This window comes from Lissotriton helveticus, chromosome 2_2 (genome assembly GCF_964261635.1).
Source record: "Lissotriton helveticus chromosome 2_2, aLisHel1.1, whole genome shotgun sequence".
Classification (NCBI taxonomy): domain Eukaryota; kingdom Metazoa; phylum Chordata; class Amphibia; order Caudata; family Salamandridae; genus Lissotriton; species Lissotriton helveticus.
Genome location: NC_136060.1, coordinates 516,579,695 through 516,601,347, shown reverse-complemented (window position 1 = coordinate 516,601,347; position 21,653 = coordinate 516,579,695). Strand labels below are relative to the sequence as shown.

At 47.4% G+C, this 21,653-nt stretch overlaps 1 protein-coding gene across 1 annotated transcript in view; it reads right to left on the bottom strand.

Moving 5' to 3' along the window:
- HTRA2 (HtrA serine peptidase 2) overlaps positions 1 to 21,033 on the bottom strand; it is a 51,658-nt gene extending 30,625 nt beyond the window's left edge. Inside the window, exons 1-5 of the mRNA XM_078678823.1 lie at positions 20,822 to 21,033; positions 15,435 to 15,639; positions 11,479 to 11,673; positions 10,351 to 10,383; positions 5,472 to 5,580 (exon numbers count right to left, since the gene is read on the bottom strand). Coding sequence (XP_078534949.1) covers positions 5,472 to 5,580; positions 10,351 to 10,383; positions 11,479 to 11,673; positions 15,435 to 15,503 — 406 coding nt within the window. The 5' untranslated portion in view covers positions 15,504 to 15,639; positions 20,822 to 21,033. The remainder of the gene's footprint in view (positions 1 to 5,471; positions 5,581 to 10,350; positions 10,384 to 11,478; positions 11,674 to 15,434; positions 15,640 to 20,821) is intronic.
- Positions 21,034 to 21,653: the final 620 nt, after the last annotated feature.

Here is a 21,653-nt window from a genome sequence, read left to right as displayed (position 1 = left end):
TAATAAGTAAAGTCACAGGCTTGAATTTAATTTTCTGTATTAGTTTGGGACTAAGCTTTGAGTACATAATTAAGATTTTAAAAATAGAGAGTATGTTGAAGAATTTAGGTCTTTGGTGACTTGAGCGTTGTACAATAAACTGAACTTGTACAATTAGAGCTTATCAAATGCCTTAAAAATTGCAAGACTTTACATTTTCCGTACTTTTGCAGAAATCTTGTGACTTGATACAAGTTGTGTGTGCGTGTGTGTATTCTGACATTACCCAGTATATATTGCTCTGGCAACTACATGGAACTGGCAGGTTTGGCCGATAGAAACTTCAGGGTAAATTCCACTTATGATGAAGTGTGCCATTCTTATATGTTCTGCCCTTTTATCAGGACCTCAGTAAACTCGAATAATAGTTTTAAATGTAACAGGCGTTTGCAGTAAAAGTAAGAGGTATTGGAAAATGCTACCACTTTTGAAAACACAACACATACAACCACAACCATACACAAAACCACAACCCCACACACACCCAACTACACACACAACCACCCACACACAACCACACCCACAACCACACCCAGCCACAACCACACACAACCACACACAACCACAACCACACACCCACCTCAGTGCACACTTTCACCAGACACAGACACCATCAGTCGTTTCACTGGGCACAAACACCACCAGCCGTCAGTGCACGCCTTCACCATGCACAAACACCACCAGCCGTCAGTGCACGCTTCCACCAGGCACACACACACCACGAGCTGTCAGTGCACGTTTTTACCAGGCACACACACCACCAGCCATCAGTGCAAGCTTCCACCAGGCACACACACCACCAGCCGTCAGTGCACGCTTCCACCAGGCACACACACACCACCAGCCATCAGTGCAAGCTTTCACCAGGCACACACACCACCAGTCGTCAGTGCACGCTTCCACCAGGCACACACACCACCAGTCGTCAGTGCACGCTTTCACCAGGCACATACACCACCAGCTGTCAGTACACGCTTCCACCTGGCACACACACCACTAGCCGTCAGTGCACACTTCCGCCAGGCACACACACCACCAGCCATCAGTGCACAAGTTCTACAGGCACACACACCACCAGCCATCAGTGCACACATCAATTGTTAACGCATCCACAATTAACTATTGTAGCAATCGCAGTATGGCGCACTTTACTTTTAAACATATTCATCTAAAGTGCAGCATGCCACCATTGCTACAAAAATAAATACACATTTGTTAGACCTGGCACCATTGGCGTGGATCCTCCTTCCATTTTTGCTGTTGCCTCGTGTGTTTTTTTGCTGGTATTAGATGCTTTGGGCACTGTGCCACTGATATTCAGTGCTACAGTGCAAGTGCTCCCTACTGTAAATTGATGTATTAATCAGTGGTTCCATGTTTGGCTATTTGGTTTACTTGTCAGTCCCTAGTCTAGTGCACTGAGTGTGCCCAGGGCATGTAAATCCAAATTCTGCTGGTGGGCCTGCAGCCCTGGTAGTGCCACCCACAGGAGCAGCCTTGTAAAATATGTCTAAGGTCTGCCATTGCAGAGCCTGCGTGCAGTCTGGTACTGTCATGCTGACTGGGCAAGTGCACCCACTTCCCAGTGCCTAAACCTTCCCTTTTCTTCATATCAGTCACCCCTATGGTAGGCCCAAGGGCAGGGTGCATTGTAAGTATAAGGTAGGACAAGCCCAGATGTGTGTGGCATGTCCTAATAGTGAAATACAGCCATTTTCGTTTTTCACTATTGCAAGGCTACCTGCTCTCAATAGGCCAGAATAGGCTGTTAGAATTGTTACAATTTATAATCCTAACAGGCTCAGAGAACATGGTAGAAATTCGAGTTTAGTATGCCTGAACTCAGAATAATAAAATACACCTTTTAGTAAAGTTTATTTTAATATTCTGTGTTTGCAAATACCACTTTTAGAAAGTAGGTATTTGCTTGTCTAACCATTCAAACCTGCCTCTGCTAGTTTGTGTATTCCTATGTCTGGTTTTGTGAGTGACAGGGCTGGGGAATTCCAGGAGACAGGCTGAGTCACCCAGTGGTGAATAGAGAGATCTGCATCTAGATGGGAGGGAGGAGTTCACCTGAACCTTAAATAGGTCTGTGCCTGCCTTCCACAATGCTGGCTCCACCCCCTATGGGGCGTCTGATGTGCATGCCCTGCACTGTGAAAGGAAAGGAGAAGTTTTGTAAACAGAGTGCTTCAGAACTGGTTTGGAATGGGCAATGGCCCCTCTCCCCTCAGAGAACTAAGGATTTCTGGGTATAAATATTGGGACCCTTATCCCATGAAATTAGATCACTTCGGACTACAAGAAGAAACCTTTACTGAGGAGAGGAACCTGAAGAAACTGAGGAGAGACTATTCCCAAGCTGAAGTGCTGCTTGGGGGATTGGTCTGCAGTGGTTGCCTTACTGCCAAAGGAAGGAGAAAGGAACTTTGTGTACTTTGCTTTCAACTTGTGATGGATCTCCAAGGGCTTGGGAAAGAGCTTGCCTCCTGCTGAAGTCTCAGGGACAGACTTCACCCCCCAGCTTCCCAGAGTGCTTGTGGAAGTGCCTGCTGCTGTTTTGGGCCTTCTGAGGAACTGTGTGTCGCAAGGAGCTGGAAGCGCGACTCAACAAGAAGCGTGTCGTCGTCGCTGTGCATGCCGTCGCAACTCCGGAGAAAGGAGGGTGTAGCCGCTGGAACTGTCGCACTGCACCGCATCGGAGACAAGCGTGCCGCAACGAAGAGGAAGCGTGTCGCCGTAGCTGCTGCTGCCGTCGCAACTCCGAAGAATGAGGGTGTCGTCGCTGTGGTTGTCGCACTGCACCGCATCAGGAGAAGAATCTCACAACGAGGTCGGAGCGTGTAGCCGTCGCTTTGCCTGCCGTCGCAACTCCGAAGCCAGAGGGTCTCACTTCTGGAACTGTTCAATTGCACCACATCGACCAAGAGCACATCGCATCCCCAAGAAGCGCGCCACCGTCTGAGCTGCTGCCGTCGCATCTTGGATGTCGCCACTGTAGTTGTCGCATCGAGCGGAAGCTTCACGCATCGTGGAGAAGAGTGTCGCTGCTGGAGCTGTTGTCGTCGCATCGTAAGTGTGTGGCCGCATCGTGTGTCGCCGCTGCAGTCCACGCATCGAACCGAGAACTTCTCGCATCCCCGAGAAGCGTGCAGCATCTGGAAGATCGTCACGTCTTTATTTCTTTGCACCTGACTTTGCCGCATTTCCAGTCGCTGCGACATTGCTTGTCGTGGAAGCGCAACGCAACTTAAGGTACATTGACGCAGAGTGTCGTATCTAAGAACTGAACTGAATTAAGCTTAAATCTACCATCTTAAAGTAATCCTAGTGTGTATTTTTGTCGTTTATGGTCTTGTGGTAACTCTTTATAAAGTCTACTTATTTTTTATATAAAACCTGTGTGGTGTCCATTTGTAGTGTTGTCACTGGGTTACTGTATGTGGTCACAACTGCTTAACTTACAACGCCTCCGAAATAAGCCTTTACTGCTCGCGCCACGCAGCCTAGAGGGTGAGCAGAGGTTATTTTAAGTGTGTATTCCCCTTGACCTGACTAGAGGAGAGGGTCTCTACTTGTCACAAGTACCTAGTTGTGCCAACTAGAAACCCCCAAATCTAACAGTGCCCATAACCAACCCTTGCTTTGTAGTGTTTATGCAGAAGCAGCAGTGTTCTCACCATCAATTCTGGTATTTCCTTGCAAGTCGGAACAAAAAAGGAAACCTTTCAAAAGTACAGGTGGAAACTTTGGGTCAATGAAGCTCAGGAATGAAGTCATATTTTCGAGCTGGCAGTACTTAGGGTGCGGCCGACGCCTGCACTCCTGAGGGTGCGGCCGACGCCTGAACTCCCGAGGGTGCGGCCGACGCCTGAACTCCCGAGGGTGCGGCCGCGCCTGCACTCCCGAGGGTGCGGCCGACGCCTGCACTCCCGAGGGTGCGGCCGACGCCTGCACTCCCGAGGGTGCGGCCGACGCCTGCACTCCCGAGGGTGCGGCCGACGCCTGCACTCCCGAGGGTGCGGCCGACGCCTGCACTCCCGAGGGTGCGGCCGACGCCTGCACTCCCGAGGGTGCGGCCGACGCCTGCACTCCCGAGGGTGCGGCCGACGCCTGCACTCCCGAGGGTGCGGCCGACGCCTGCACTCCCGAGGGTGCGGCCGACGCCTGCACTCCCGAGGGTGCGGCCGACGCCTGCACTCCCGAGGGTGCGGCCGACGCCTGCACTCCCGAGGGTGCGGCCGACGCCTGCACTCCCGAGGGTGCGGCCGACGCCTGCACTCCCGAGGGTGCGGCCGACGCCTGAACTCCCGAGGGTGCGGCCGACGCCTGAACTCCCGAGGGTGCGGCCGACGCCTGAACTCCCGAGGGTGCGGCCGACGCCTGAACTCCCGAGGGTGCGGCCGACGCCTGAACTCCCGAGGGTGCGGCCGACGCCTGAACTCCCGAGGGTGCGGCCGACGCCTGAACTCCCGAGAGTGCGGCCGACGCCTGAACTCCCGAGAGTGCGGCCGACGCCTGAACTCCCGAGGGTGCGGCCGACGCCTGAACTCCCGAGAGTGCGGCCGACGCCTGCACTCCCGAGGGTGCGGCCGACGCCTGCACTCCCGAGAGTGCGGCCGACGCCTGAACTCCCGAGAGTGCGGCCGACGCCTGCACTCCCGAGGGTGCGGCCGACGCCTGCACTCCCGAGGGTGCGGCCGACGCCTGCACTCCCAAGGGTGCGGCCGACGCCTGCACTCCCAAGGGTGCGGCCGACGCCTGCACTCCCAAGGGTGCGGCCGACGCCTGCACTCCCAAGGGTGCGGCCGACGCCTGCACCCCCAGGGTGCGGCCGGCGCCTAGTTAAGACTAGGACTGGTCATCTCTTATGGAAATATCATTAGTAGGAGTCAGAAAACAGAGGCATTCACACACAGGAAGTGAATCTAGTTCAAGAGGAAAGCTTAATTAACTTATGTGACTGTTTTTTAATTTTCTTTTGTTTATGTCAGTTATATAGCTCTGTGACATCTCAGATAGCATTAGGCGACTATAAAAAGTCTGGTAAAAATGGTGCATCCAACAAGCTAACTGACCCATCAGAGGATGGGATGCTCATATTCTGAACTAAAGAGAACTACTTGTGCAGCCAACTGTGGCCAGGCAGTTCCCTAATGGTGATGCTGAATGTATGAGTAAATGAGTGAATGAGGCACATTCGCACATGGGGCAGTTTAGAATCGTCCAGTTACTGTGGAGGAAGCATCAAAATGCACCTTTGCAGTCTCTGGCTGACAGGCCACATAAAATGTATGCATAGACTTAAATGTACTCCTAGAAAAGTCTAAGTTTGCAATAAAACCCCAGGTGCAAAATCACAAACAAACAGAATAAGGTATGAAGGGAAATGAGGGGACCTGGGCATGGGAGAAGGGGGAAAAGCTTACTTTTCCTCTGCTCTTCCCGCTGAAGGAAGTCCCGGAGTCGGTCCGAAGGGATAGCGAAGGAGATCCCAGTAGTAACCTTCATTGTGTTCACACCAATCACTTCCCCGTCCTGTGCAAAGAAACACATTTCACAGCATGAGCATGGACTCCTGAGACAGACTTGAGCCAACCAGGGGTGGAGAGGAACAGCCACTACTGGGACATCGCTGAGCCGACCAGGGGTGGAGAGGAACAGCCACAATTCGGCCAGAGATGAGCCGACCAGGGGTGGAGAGGAACAGCCACGACAGAGCTGAGCCGACCAGGGGTGGAGAGGAACAGCCACAATACCCTATAGATCACAGGCCCACTTCTAAATGGCTAACGGCCAAGCTATACAACTTCAAACTTAAATACAGATCTTACTTTCCGAGTTAGCAGACATACGAGGGAGCTAAACTAACGCGCTGTTGCAAAAATAACATGTCACTGCGTTTGTACACACTTATTCAGGGGGAAAAAAACAATGGAAAGTAGAGGACAGCAAGCATTGGCAAAGTCAACAGGTCTCAACTTTGGGACCTACCGGCTTTGCCCATGGTTTTAGCAATATGTTACTGTATATACATTCTATACTGTATGTAGGAAAAGACTTTGAATTTGCTAACATTTGTGAACTCTCTTTGCTTTAGTAAATTTTACATTTTAGCTGGAATAGACCTGATTATGTATTGGCAAAGCCAAGAGGACTCTGCTCTAAAAGGATGCGTGTTCGAACGCTTCTAAAGCACACGAGACACGAGTCGCATTTAGGAGTCCAGGCGAGTTCTGGTTGTGGGAGGCGGTCACAATGGGGCAGTCTGAAGCCAGTGTGAGTCAATGGACCACAACGGTGTTCAGATTCCATGCTCATCAAATCCTTGGCCTCTCTCTAGTGGTCAGGCAGCATGTAACAAGAGATGGATTGAAAGGGCATTAAAACATGTCTCACCTTGATAGCTTAAGGAATCCATGCCAGATATGAAGTACACATTACTACTGACTCAAGACTGGAGACTGGAGGGGATTGAAGGGCTTAACTTTTGTTTGCAAATTGATCTGTCAACCTCCTTCTCTGGCACTCTTATCTATAGGCCACCGGATTGTGTACCTAACAATCCATGAGCTATGCAATTACATTATCCAGAAATCACTAATGTACGCAAATTTCACCGCGCTAAGGGATTTTAATTTACATGTTCATGATGTTACCTGCACGCAGGCAGCTCAACTTGTGTTGTCCCTGGGGCGGGGGGCTAATCTCTCGCAACAAGTTATATCCCCTACACATAAGGCTGGCCATACCTTGGATCTCGTATTTTCCAACCTGGCCTCTCTGGGCACGGCGGCCCCTATCAAACTGGTCTGGTCGGACCATTGCTTGATTCCATTTTGTTTGAGGATCAGTAGAGTCGGTCAGAGCCGGGGTAACCAAATTTATATTAAACAAAGCTGGAAAAACCTGACAGCGGCGGTGTTGGACCCCATCCTACAGGCCAGCCAACCTGCACTTTCAGCCGACCTGAACATAGATTCCGAGGCTTTAAATCAGTAGATTGTGACAGCTGTCGAATCTGCGGCTCCAACCAAGTCTGCCAGATCATCAAGGCCTCTGCCCCCTGGTTTACGGAGGAACTTAGGTCCGCTGAAATCAGTTGTAAATGACTGGAACGACAGTGGAGGTCAGGCTACTGTGAGCCCGCCAAGATCATCTATATAAATGCTCTGAAAGAACTTGACAGCCTGATTAGGGTAGCTGGAAGGGAGTACCTGGCTGATTGCATTTATAAGGCTGAGACTCTACTAAGGAGGTGTTCAAAGTGGTCAACTCCTTCCTCAAACCCAGAGCCGTAGGTTGACGATATCTGCTCAGAAACCGGAACATTTGAGTCACCTTGAGAATAGCCCTGATTATATGACTACAGTACGATATTTGGTAAGACTTTTCTCCTTAGTTGTCATAGTATTATTAACCTTACTTGGATTCATGTCCCTGAGAGAATATTTGTTTCCATTATAGGAGCCTAACGCAATATTAAGTACTCTGTGACAAACATCGGGACTCCTTTTTACATTAACTGAGGAGTAAGTATTATCTCTAACATACCAGTTTTGTAATTAGACCAATCCCTGTACAAATGAACTACTTGTGACCTCGGGATAATAGCTCTCTTAAACATCAGCGGTCATGACATCGTAGGTTCAGGGATGCATTGTAATGGTTGTTGTATGTCCCGTGTAGAGAGACCTGGCAGTTGTTTTAGAATCCCCCTTCTCTCTGAAAACGGATATTTGAATTTTCACCATGGACTTGGCCTAGAGTATTGGTGCTAGTTAACTGATAGATGTGAACACGGATTCCAATCAAGTTATAAGACTGTAAAAGAGTCATGTTGTGTATGACTGTCCTTTTTTAAATTTTGTTATTGATTAATGAGATATACAACAAGTTGTGCAACAAACTTTGTTTGTTATTACAGATATCCTGTTTTTCACCTAAAAGACAGAAAGGGATTCTGTGGAGGTCCTGAGGAAGGTGGTACAAGCCCACCGAAACGCGCGTCGACCTGGCGTGTGATCCCATATAATATTCTGTGGTTACTCAGTCAGAGTTTGTTTTCTCTGTCAGCCTTCCAGTACAGAAGGAATAGCTGGTTGTTTAAATGTCTTGTATGTAAGGGTATGAATGTGCGAGTGGTGGATGTGACTTAGGTGCGGATATCTAAGGTGTTTTATTTAATTTTGTAAAAAACTTTGGTATTGTATAAAACAACACAAATGTATTATGATAATGAAATACCTGTTTTTATATGTATTCAAATTGTTTAAAGGAAAAAGGTATAATGAACTAGAGAACAAAGAAATGATGATATATAAAAAAGAAGAAAAAATATATAAAAAAAAGTTTTTGTGATATATATACAATTTCTACGAAAAAATAAAATAAAATTTGATAATTATAAAGAACACTTGTTGTCAGCATATGTTGCAGGACATGTCACTCTTACTATGAACTGAGGTCAATGGTTAAAATAGGATAGCCACAAGGGAAATTTTTATTTATTGTATTTGATATCTTCCCCTCTTTTCCCTGGCTAAAAGTAATTTGAGAGGGGGTCCCCTTTTTCATACTATCGATCCTTGCCCCCCCAAACTTTGGAATGTGTTGCCTCACTCCCTGTCGCAAACTGGAACTCTTCCCTGACGTCTGGCACTTTTCCAGATATCTCTCTTCCTGCTGAGGCAAAAAAACGAATGGGGATCCTAGGGATCTGACCAATTATAGGCCCATCTCTTTGCTGCCTGCACCTGCAAAGATGTTGGAAAAATTGTCTAGCTTTATCGAGAGGGAGGGCATCTTACACGATACCCAATCTGGTCTCAGGTCGGGATTTAGTACACAGACAGCCCTCCTGGAAGTGGCTGAGTTAGTTAGACAGGCGGCAGATTCAGGGGCATCCACGATGTTGGTGCTCCTGGATCTGTCGGCGGCATTTGATACCGTCGACCACACCTTGCTGTCTGCGAGACTGCAGGAAACGGACATTGGAGGCACGGTTCTGGCCTGGTTGAAATCCTACCTGGATAATCGCACACAGAAGGTTGCGCTCCAACCATTTCGGTCTAAGCCAAAAGAGCTCTGGTGTGGAGTCCCCGAGGGGTCGGCACTGATCCCTCTCCGGTTTAATCTGTACCTAGCTCCATTGCTCACCCTGATAGCCAACTGGGGGGTAAAAGCGATCTCCTACGCGGATGACACCCGGTTGGTCTTCACTTTTAAAGAGCAGACCGAGGTCTCCTTTGAGAGTATCAAGGGGTGCCTGAAAGACATTGAGTTGTGGATTAACAACAACAAACTCAAGCTCAACGCAGGAAAGACAGAGGTGCTGTTCTTTGGGAAAGAGCCACCCCCAGCTCCGGATCTCTGGTGACCTATGGAAATGGGTCCTCCACCCTCCCTGGCAGATTGTATAAAGAATCTGGGCGTAAAGTGGGAGGCTGACCTCTCATTTTCGGCTCAGATACGTCAGGTGACAGCCACCTGCTTCTGTAAACTGGAAAATTTGAAGAAATCTCTGCATCTGCTGCCAGAGGAGTGCCGGAAAAGAATAGTACATGCCTTAATGACATCAAGGCTGGACTATGCTAACGGCTTTTACCTGGGTCAGCCTCAGTACCTGATTAAGTGCCTGCAGATGGTGCAAAATGCGGCTGCGACGCTGATCAGGTGAGTGCCTTTTCGCGAGCAAGTCTCTCCGCATCTAAAAGCGCTTCATTGGCTCCCAGTGGCCAAAAGCATTACATTTGAGGCCTTGATGCTGGCATCCAAGCCATGTATGGCAAATGTCCCAGCTACCTAAACACAGACTACATGGAGACAAGCAGTCTAGATCCTTGAGGTCCAATTCACAAAATGTATTGTGCATTCCCCGTCTCAAGAAGGCTCGAAAGGGGTTCATATCTTTTACGCTCGGTGCAGCAAATCTGTGGGACTCCTTGCCTAGTAACTTACGCACCATAGAGACAGAGACCCTCTTCAGGGAAATGGTTACAACCTGGCTCTTCAGGGCAGACTAAAGGCCCGAAGGCTTCACTTTTAGCTGTCCATCGTTGCACTACTGTCCGCTTTAGCGCCGGGACTCCTCGGTTTGAGGTAGCTGTCTTGCTTTACAAGTGTCTGCATTGTTGTTATTATTATTACTGCTGTTAAAATAAAACATGCTGTTCCATGTATGAAAGCACTGAGCCAAACACTATGAATCCTGTCAAATCCTTTCTCCAATGCAACTGAAACCCTCGGGTCTTTTCTCTCTACTTAAAAAAAATACCAAATATACTTCCAAAATGTGGTGATGCTTACCAGATTGACAAGGGGTCCACCCGAATTCCCAAACTGAAAAGAAAGAGACACTGTTATTACCGTTCCCCAAACTCTTAGTTAACCATACGTATAAGAACAGTTTCTTTGAAAACCTAGGACCAAGCCAAACATGTCAAAGGTGACACATTTTGATCCTTTCCAACTCACCTCTGCCACAAACTCTTCCGAAGTTCTAACCACAGATAGAGGCGTTTGTCTCTTCCAGAAGGGCTCATCTAAGGTGGACTTAAAATCATCTATTCCGGAAGGAACTACCCTATATGCTCTTACTATCAGCCACTGCTCACTCAAAAGAACTTCCTGACTAGAACCGACACGCTGCCAACAATGCTTATGTCTAAAATACAAATGTTTTTTATCTTTAGAAATGTAGAAAATGACTTATTTGTGGTCTGATAGACCAACCAGTGCTAGGTTTCTAGGAAGGAAACAGCAGCAGTAGCAGCTGGCACGAATAACAAGTGGATGCGAGTTCAGAAAGTGGTAGACCATCCACAGGGCACTTGAAGAGCTCAGACACGAGGACCGCTCTACACTCGCTTCTAAGGAAATTGCACTATAGTGTTGATTACATCATTACTTTAAGTCAAGAGGTTTTTAACCCCTTCCATGCTCATGACGAGCTCAGCTCGTCATGCAGTGCACTGCTCGTGTGCTCATGACGAGCTCAGCTCGTCATGCAGTGCACTGCTCGTGTGCTCATGACGAGCTCAGCTCGTCATGCAGTGCACTGCTCGTGTGCTCATGACGAGCTCAGCTCGTCATGCAGTGCACTGCTCGTGTGCTCATGACGAGCTCAGCTCGTCATGCAGTGCACTGCTCGTGTGCTCATGACGAGCTCAGCTCGTCATGAGCCATGGGATTCAATGAATTTCAGCACAGAGGGTAAATTCATGCAGCACTGATGTGGTTAAACAAAACTGGCTTCACAGTACATACAATGCAATTACTGAAAACTAAGAAACCACTCGCAGTGCTGCAGGTTGAATGGTCAGGCGTTCAATTGCCAGTGTAGACCAGGCTTTCTGTCTTTAAAGACATTTATCCAAAACAAGGAGGGAATTAAATTACAATTAAACCCAGTCTCAATTACCAGTATGTACTCACATCAATGGCGGCATCCGTCTGAATGTACTGGATGTCACATCCAGACAGCCCCAGCTCCAGGCCCCCGCGCTGCGTCGAGCTCACGATCCCAGAGGTAATGGTGTTCTGCAGCGCAAAGGGGCTACCCATGGCCACGACAAACTCGCCCTGCCGCACATCTGATGAGCGGCCCAGCGGCAACGTCGGAAGGGGGCGCTGTGAGGGAAACAAGAGTGACCCATTAAAAACGTTATGGGGGAGCCAAAGCAGGGGAAGGTTGTGGGGACTTTGGAAGGAAAGGAAGAGTAAAGCAAATGATGAACCAGAGGCTCTGATGGAAGGTAACAAACCCAAAGTCCATCTCTCAAGAATTCATAACCACCATCCTAAGTGCCAACTGAAACAGGGACAAGCAAGTGCAGAAGTAAATGTGCACAAGAAAAGAATTATGTGTTGCTATCCTGATTGAATCATGGGAAAGTCTTGCTTCTCAGCACACTAAATGCTCGTGGTTCACAAGAGCATCAATGCTGGCTTTAGTAAATCAGGAAAAAGAGGAGTTAGGCCCAAGGGGGCAAGGCACAAGCAGGGCCGTATTATAACTTGTTAAAGAGAAATATGCCTGTGCCTCGCATTTTTTGAAAGCTGAATGCCTTTTCTAAATAGCCAAACCCATTGATTTCAGTTTGAACCGGTGTATTTATTTTCACCTTTTATTATCACTATATTTTATTCTTAGTTATTTCTTTCAATCTGAAAAAAGACGTATGTTGTTGTTATATCTAAGGTTTTTACCTTACATCTTCCCTGTTTCTCTGCCTCTGCTGTTCAGCCAGTGTGAGTGGAATGTTAGTGTGAATGTGATGTCATTGGAGTGTTTGGTCTGCTGTGAGTGGACTGTCAGTTGGATCCTGGGCTGAGCAGCAGAGAGGATGCTCCTGGTGGGGCTTTGATTACTTATATACTGGAAAACCTATCTAACCATCTAAGAAGAATAAACTTATCATCTGTAACCTATCCAAGTCTTCTGGAATTCCTTACCAGGATGCAACATAAATTTGGCGACGAGGATGGGTTTTCCAGTATATAAGTAATCAAAGCCCCACCTGGAGCATCCTCTCTGCTGCTCAGCCCAGGATCCAACTGACAGTCCACTCACAGCACACCAAACATTCCAATGACATCACATTCACACTAACATTCCACTCACACTGGCTGAACAGCAGAGGCAGAGAAACAGGGAAGATGTAAGGTAAAAACCTTAGATATAACAGTTGTGTCCTATCAATACATCCTTGTTCTCAAAACGATTTAACAAACATACTTAAATCAGACATAAATGTGCAGTACAACATATATCACAACCACATTTTACATGAAAAACATTTTAACAAAAAAGACATCCAATACATATATCGTAATTGGTGACTTATTGAAGCCGGTTAAGTCGCGGGTAAAAGCAGAGGAACTCTTGTTTTAAGAGTCTGGAGAGAGGTATCGAATGGGGGATTTCAGTAACCCCTCGTCTACTGGAATCGATTTTAAGACCCTGCAGATTTGGCCAAAGATAATGCAATTGATTGAATGATGGAAAGCCATACACGGCCAACTGCACATGGAAATTACGGACACTTGTTCATGGAGTAAGAAAACAAATGCAGAATAAGATAAATAAACCCTGTCGAAGTTCAATTAATTCTGAACGAAATGCGTTGGGCTGGATGCTTTGCTTGCTGGACTCTATATTTTAAAAGTGGAATTAAATAAGGGAAGAACGTTTCTAAAAACAGATTTGAGGATTTGTTGATTTTCTTTCTTTGGGGGCACCATTCCATTTTTGTTTTAGCCTCTAAAAACTTAGTCAAAAGACTGTTTATGTGCTTTTCCACTACTTTAGCTAAGAAAGGAAACAAGGGGATGGAACAGTAATTTTCAGGTTTGGCCGCGTCGAGGGATGCTTTCTGATGCTTCCATGTCCGAGATGCTGTAGCCGAGGACAAGGAAAGACTGGCAACCTCCAGAAAGGACGGTAGAATCAATTTATGAAGTTTAAAAACTATTTCAGGCTTCGAGTGGGTCATCAGGAATACCCGATTTTCCTCGTCTGCATAGGGCTGTTAAAGAGGCTAAGTCAAGTAATGCTAGTTTGTTCAATTCTGCCTCGTGCCGTAGCTCACCTATCTGGTATAAGCAGACCTCAGTCTCAGAGTGTATGTGAAAAACAAGGGCCCCCTGAATAGAAATAATGATTCCTAGGACAGGGAAATAAACAGGTGTGTGAAAAATTCCTAGGCAATCATAAACAAGGAAACTAATGCAAAGAGGGACGGACGACTAAATAAATGCATATACATACATGTACTATTTATTTATCAAAAAAACCATATATTGTACACAGAGTTGTTTAAAAAAACAGTTCATAAATCACAATAGACACAGTGAACAATTCATAAATCACAATAAACACAGTAAATTATTAAAAACAGTAATAAGGCATCAATATCAAAATAGAACAACAATTAATAATAAAACCAGGGGTGGCAAATTTATTTCGACGCGCGTTTCGGCGTGCAAGACAACGCCTTCTTCAGGAGCCACACAATTTTCTGCAATGTAACAGAAAAATACATATTATAACAACCCTATTTTTTGATTAAAATCATTAGTTAATGCATTACTACTTTAGTCAAAAATGTTTGTCCTCCACTCCTTAGCTATTTGACACTATTTGTGTAACACAAGGTTATATTCAACACAGCACAATAAAAAACAGCATGATTAACATAAGGTTAACATAATAAAAACCATCTGTTAATACATAACTATTACTTGCAAAGAAATTATTCTAAACCATACATTTATACAAAAAGAACATGGGTTCATGCAATCATCATATTTGATCTACCGAAAATACAAAAACGTCTATGTCCTGTTATATTTAGCAAAGACATTCCTTATTGTATCAACAACCAAGAGGCTAAGTCAAGTAATGCTAGTTTGTTCAATTCTGCCTCGTGCCGTAGCTCACCTATCTGGTATAAGCAGACCTCAGTCTCAGAGTGGACATTTGTCAAAAAATGGGAGTAGATGACTGTTAGAAATGGGGGTTTCTAGTTGGCGATGGTTCGCACCCTTGTCCAAATAGGGACCCTTCCTTCTAGTCAGGATAAAATACCCCCTGCTCACCCCCCCCCCTGCCACGAGCAGTCAGGCTTATCTCAGAGGTAGTGTGTGAAGCATTTGCACATAACAGTAATACCCTGAATACACTACAAAAGTACACAACATCAGTTTTAGTTGCAGGAAGCTGGTAGCAATAGGATTGTTGCTGGCCAGCAATATCTGATTGGAAAAGAAACAGGGGAGCCGGCGGGAGGTAGCACCTGAGGTGGACAACTAACGAAAATCGCATCACTGCTGCGCCCTTGATGCACGTATAATGCTGCCAACGGTATCTATTAAGGCTGTGAATCCCTTAAGATCTGAGGGTTCGACTGGTTTAATTTGAGAACTGTTCACCCACAGATCACTATAATACGCACTGTAATTAATATAGATGGTATAAGCAACATACGAACAGGTGATGTAGGAGCACACCTGAATACGAAGAGGGGATTGTCTCGACCGGTCAGGGTTCATTTTTGTTACTTTTTCCTTGTATGTGACTGCATTCTACTTTTTGCACGTTAGCTTAAATGGAACACCTGCTGTGATATTTCCGACTAAACTTTGTAAAATGCAATAAACAATAATAGAAAAAAGAAACCCAGGTTTTGAACTGGTTTTCTTCACACATCAATCTCATAAATTCCATGTATATAAAACTAAACTCATTCCAACAAAACTCTGCATGGAAAGGGTTGTCCCTTTTTGTGGGGTGGTGAGGGGGACAAAGGTGTCAGTTAAGCGCCAATAATGTTCTTACATATAAACTTTGGTGAGTGAATGCAGAGTCAATAACGCCAACTCTTGTTTACCTTGGCATTGATTTTAATGGTAGCTATGTCTGCCACCTGGTCCACATCGCGTACAACAGCATCGTACATTTCCCCGTTGGCCAGCTTCACGCGCACTCTTCTTTTGTTGGCCACCACATGTGCGTTGGTCACAATGAGTCCGTCCTTGGAGACCACAAATCCAGACCCATTGGAGAGGGGTACTTCACGACCAGAAAAGGGGTGCCTGCCACAAAACAGAGACTACTGAATGAGTTAAAGGCCACACATCAACTCTCACCTCCATCATTACTTTCCCTGCTCCCTGGGATGCCAAACGCCATCCACACAGCTATTAGAGGCACCATTAGCCGCTGGCTCAGACATCTTTAATACACATGCAACGAGGTTCATTGAGATACAAAGGATTAACGTATATTATCAGAGGCACCATTAGCCGTTGGCTAGGACATCTTTAATATAAGTGCAACGAGGTTCATTGAGAAATAGCGGATTAAGGTATATCATCAGAGGCACCATTAGCCGTCGACTAAGATATCTTTAATACACATGCAATGAGGTTCACTGGGATACAGAGGAAAAACATTATCAGAGGCACCATTAGCCATCTGCTAGGGCATTTAATACACAGGCAACAAGGTTTATTGGGGTACAAAGGATGAACTTATATCATCAGAGGGGCCATTAGCCGACGGCTAAGATATCTTTAATAAACATACGAGGTTCATTGAGATACAGAGGATTAACGTATACTTTAAGCTAGACGTTGTGCATGTCTGAATTACATATTAAGTATTAAGTAAACATACTTAAAATGTATGGAGTGCAGTCTCACAGACCTATCACTGCACAAGACTCTATACTCAAAATTAGGAATGATTTCATTATGTTTCAAAGGGTTTAATGACCTTAGGTTGGCAGAGTACTGTGAGCAGGGCCCACATTAGGTTTCGTCCATACGTTCCAGATTTTGTTTCCACAATTCTCTGTTTGGCCGTAGAGTACAACACCCCATGACCTCACAGTCAGGACATCTGAGAGAACCCTCACACACGATAGATCAAGGCCCCTCTTTAGTTGTCCTACAAAAAAAGAAGAAAAATGGCTGGCTCCTCCTTTCCCGCGCACAGCGAGAACCCATTTGCGATTTAGAATTTGGCCGCTAATTTTAAGTAATTTGGCAGCAGGTGTCACTAGAGATGGGGTACTGGAGTTGTCCACCAGTGCTAGGAGTGTGCAAGGGTTTGCAGACACATTTACTTAATAGTGAATTTGTGGATATACTAAAACATCCAGGATACCATTTCTGTACCCTCTTATCTCCATTTTGTGAAACTTCATTCAAGAATTAACTGGCCCATGTTCATTGAATTAGATCAGAAAGCAATTAGAAACCAATTTACACAAACTATTAAAGATGCACAACAGAAGACCTGTGAATAATTTAATGTATTGGATATCAGGCCAGATTCAAAGCATGTATTCAGCACTCCTTTGTAAAGGTAATTGAACTATTTCAAAATGCTGTGTTACTACTTATGTGGTAAGGTAGTATGCTCTGCATAACCACCAAGATATAATAAATGGTAAAATGATTCCGCAGCACAGCTGACATTAAAAGAAAATGTATTCATAATCACTGATGCAGAGAACCAGTACAAAAATCAAATTACCAGGATTTCGAAGAAATGATTAGCCCAATTGCTTCCCTAATTCAACGTACATTTTTTAGTTATCCAGAAATTAAGTCGGATAAAAGCGGTAGGTTTGGGAGTTTCAGACACAAAGGGTGTCTGCAGTTGAAAGTATTGAGGAATAAGTTCAGGGGAGATGAACCTTGGGACATAAATGACTTGAGACTACTTGCTCATCCAGCCCTAGACCTCCCTGTAGAGTGCTCGGAGCAAAGGTCACATATGTCCCAATTGTAATTAACATATGATGTGAAAGTGTGTGAAGGAGGCCTACACAACTGTTGAAACATCAGATAAAGCTGGAACCGTCTGACCTGCCCACGCAAGGATGAATAGAGCCTTGCTTTATTTGCCATAACTGAGACTCAAATGTTACAGTCATTTGTGTTTATTTTCTGCCTCTTTAAATTGAATAAGCTATCAATGCTGATGTATATTTGGACTATTGTTGCCTTTTAACTGGTTTGCCTTCCAGCATTCGTTGTTGTGGCCCAACCTCAAGTGGTTAGCGATCTCTGACGCTACCATAGGCACCCCGCTCCTGTTGAGGGTCTCAGATCTTACAACGTCCCCCTAAGTTTGGCGGAACCCAGACCAGACGACGCGCGAAACACCCTAGTGGAGCGGACGCGCCAGCGGACCTCTATGACCATCCAATGGGCTCTGTTGTGCATCCGCTTGAGGACCAGTCAACTTTCCTCCCAACATACTCCCTTGAATCGGATGCCCAAGCCCTAGAGTAGCAGCAACAATAAAGAGAAACCAGGGGTTTTCCAATGTTTTTGAGATATTTTAAACTTTTATTTATTTAGGGCTTCCCCCTCCTGATGCCCCAGTCCTGGGAGAAAGGTTGGGGCTGCCATTATTGTAATCACAGGTGCGCCCCGTAGGAGCTTGCCCCTACCCTCTACCCAATTTAAATTACTTGCCTTGGGTAACTCCTCCGTCCTATCACTGCGGCCACGGAGCGAACCCCACATATACTTAAAGGGGGTTTGTTCGTTACATAACAAATTACCAACATCAAGCGAATGTTCACTACAGCTAATAGACCGTTTCCAATGGATAAGTGTTTGGATGACGGCCTCACCAAGGTCAATGATAACAGAGTAGCGCAATTTATCCATAACACATTATCCTCAGCCTTCGCAACTAAAGAGATTGGTGCCCCTAAAGGACGGAACTGACACCCAAATTGACCTGACACGCTCTCAGGAGAGTTCCGGACAGAGGCATAAGAATGTGAAACGCAAGTCTGAACAAAGGGGACATTTCGATGACACAAATTTAAATCAGACTTCATCACAGACTATAAATAATGCTCCACGGAACCTCAATCAGAAACTTGTTGGGCTAGAAAAGATACAGGGATAGACTTGGATGCTTCCAATATGTCTGATTTCCAGAGGTCCGGGCAACCACGTAGCAAAGGTGGTAAACACAGGAGTCTTCACAGCGCGGAAGGCTGTAGTCAACCGACTCAAAGGCTCAGTCTGACTTGCTCTGCTTTCTTCCCGATTAGTGGCCTGGGATGCCGGCACTGGCCATGGCCACCTATGTCCAATCCTGCCTTCACTAAGCTTTTCATAAAGGAAGCCTGAAACAGACTCCGTGGGGGACGCCCAAGGTCCTCCCTGCAAGGGAAAGAGCGCTGACCCCAGATGTCGACCTGAACATGTTGACTCTGGATAAAATTCACTAGGGACCTGAAGAAAGGCATTGAAAAGCCTGTCAAGATAAATCAATTGACCTGTTGAGCCCTATTACTAAAAGTTTAACAAGCACTGGCAAAGTCAATAGGTCTAGCTTAGCAATGTTGTACAGCAGCCTGGCTAAAAGTTAGTGGCACAAAGTGGAGTGTCGAAGAGTGGAGTAGCGTGTTATAAAGTGGTGTGGCCCAGAGTGGAGGACCATGGCGTACAGTGGAGTAGCGTGTTGTAGAGTGGAGTAGAGTGGCGTAAAGCGTCAGAGTGGAGTTAAGAAGAAAGAGGGGCATAGAGCGGGGTGGCATAAAGTGGAGTGCAGTAGGGTGGTGTAAAGTGAACTGGTGTAGAGTGTCGTACTATCAACTGTCAGAGTGAAGTAAAGTGTGGTAGAGTTTTGTTGCATAAAGTGCAGTGGCATGGTGTAGGGTGAAGTAGTGTGGAGTGGTGCAGAGTGCTCTAGAGTGGAGGGCCGTAAACTGGCACAGAGTGAAGTAGAGTGGAGTGGCCTAGAGTGGAGTAGTGTCAGAGTGGAGTATGGCTGCATACAGCTTAGTGGAGTGGAATGGAAGAGTGTTGTAGGGTGGAGTGGCCTACAGTGGAGTAGTGTCGTAGAGTGGCATAGAGTAGGGTGACGTGGAGGGTGATAGAGGGGAGTGGCGAAGAGTGGATAACAGTAGAGTTAAGTGGCATGGCGTGTTGAATCGTGGACTGGAGTGGCGTAGAGTGGTCAGATTGGAGTGGCCTAGAGGGTGAGAGCGGAGTAGAGTGTGATAGATTGAACAACAGTAAAGTAGCATGGAGTGTTGGGTCATGGACCGGAGTGGTACAGAGTGGAATACAGTTGAGTAAAGTGGGTTGGCGTAGAGTGGCGTGTCGTAGGGTGGAGTAGAATGGAGCGGCATAGAGGGTCTATGAGTGGAGTGAGATAGAATGGAGTACAGAAGAGTGGCATAAAGCTGCGTGGCGTAAAGTTGAGTACAGTAGGATGGTATAGAGCGGAGTGGCCTAGAGTGGAGTATAGTGGAATGGAGTATAGTGGAATAAAGCTAAGTGGTGTGGAGTGGAATGGAATAGAGTGTTGTAGAGTGGAGTGGCCTAGAGTGGAGTAGTGTCGTAGAGTGGCATAGAGTAGGGTGGCGTGGAGGGTGATAGAGGGGAGTGGTGAAGAGTGGATAACTGTAGAGTTGAGTGGTATGGAGTGTTGAATCGTGGAATAGAGGGCTGAAGCGTGGAGTGGCCTACAGTGGAGTAGCGGCATAGAGTGGAGTGGCCTAGAGGGTGATAGAGTGGAGTAGAGGGTGATAGAGTGAATAACAGTAGAGTAAAGCTGCATGGAGCGTTGTGTCATGGACCGGAGTGGTACATGCGGAAAGGCAGCGTGGGATACAGTGGAGTAAAGTGGCGTGTTGTAGAGTGGAGTAGAATGGAGTGGTACAGAGGATCTTTGAGTGGAGGGTCATAGAATGGAGTACAGAAGAGTGGCGTAGAGCTGGGTGGCGTACAGTCGAGTACAGTAGGGTGGTGTAGAGTGGAGTAGAGTGTTGCCCAGTGGAGGGGTGTAGAGGGGCATAGAGCAAAGTAGAGTGTTGTAAAGTAGTGTGATAGGCGTAAAGTGCAGTGGTATAGATTCAAGAGAAAAGGCTTAGAGGTAACACACAATCAACAAATTACACTGCACACAAAGCAAAGTTCATTCTTCAGACGTTGTGAGTTTTTGTTACAAGTCTTTATTTTTCAAAGGTCCTTTGAATACATGTGGAAAACAGCGAATGTGTTTCACCCTTCACAAGGGCTTCTTCAGGGCGTGAATTCACAGAATATAGGAAATATTTCAAAACCATGGGTGGGTGGCAGGAGGGGATGGGGGGTGAGTGGGGGGCCTTGGGGGAGGGGGCAGGAGGGATGCAAGGGGGGGCCGGAGGGATGGGGATGGCTGGGGCAGGAGGGATGGGGGCAGGAGGGATGGGGGGACGGGAGGGGGGGAGGGGGGCAGGGGGGGCCTCCATACCTGCCCAGGATCTCGATGTAGACCACCGCCGGCGCCGTCCTCTCCACCACGTCGGCGATGAAGTTGTACTTGTGGCGGGGCCCAGGGGGGGCGGCGGGGGCCCCGGGGGAGGGGCCCTCGGCGGGGATGGGCTTGGCCGCGCTGAGCTCGGGGAGCGGGAGCCGCGGGAGGCCCCCGCCCGGCCTCAGGTCTCCCCCCAGGAGCAGGAGCCCCAGCCCCGCCCCCGCGGCGCCCCCCAGGACCGAGGCCCAGAGCCCGGACCGGGCCCCGCCCCCTCCCCCGCGGCTGTCCCCGCCCCCTCCGCTCTCACCCGAGCACACCGCGGCTCTCCCCCCGCCGCCGAAGCCCCGCAGCAGCAGCCGGCACCGGAGCGCCGCCCGCGGCACCGACGCCATGCTGCACTGACAGCGGCGCCGGAGACACTGAAGACGGACAAGCAGGGGCGCCGCCATCTTAGAGTGGAGGGGGCGAGGACCCGCAGCGGCGCCGCCATCTTAGAGTGGAGCGGGTGGGCGGCGTGAGGAGGGGGCGGGCACCGCGAGGGCTGGGGGAGGCGCACGGGGCTGACAGAAATCACTTTATCCGAGTTATACCTGCAATGGAACAGTACTGGAGGATTAACGCCCGTTCCTCTTTACACACAGTACGATAAAGAAGGACAGCGCAATCCAAATAGAATAGTTTCAGAAATAGAACTGTCGTTTGCTCTTTAATCATCTCCAGAAAATCCTCGTATTTCCCCCGTTGTCCCCTCTCCCCGCGGAGATGCGGCCCCGTCTCAAGATGGCGGCCGCGCGGAGCTGAGGGAGGCCCCAGGGTGAGGGGGCGGAGC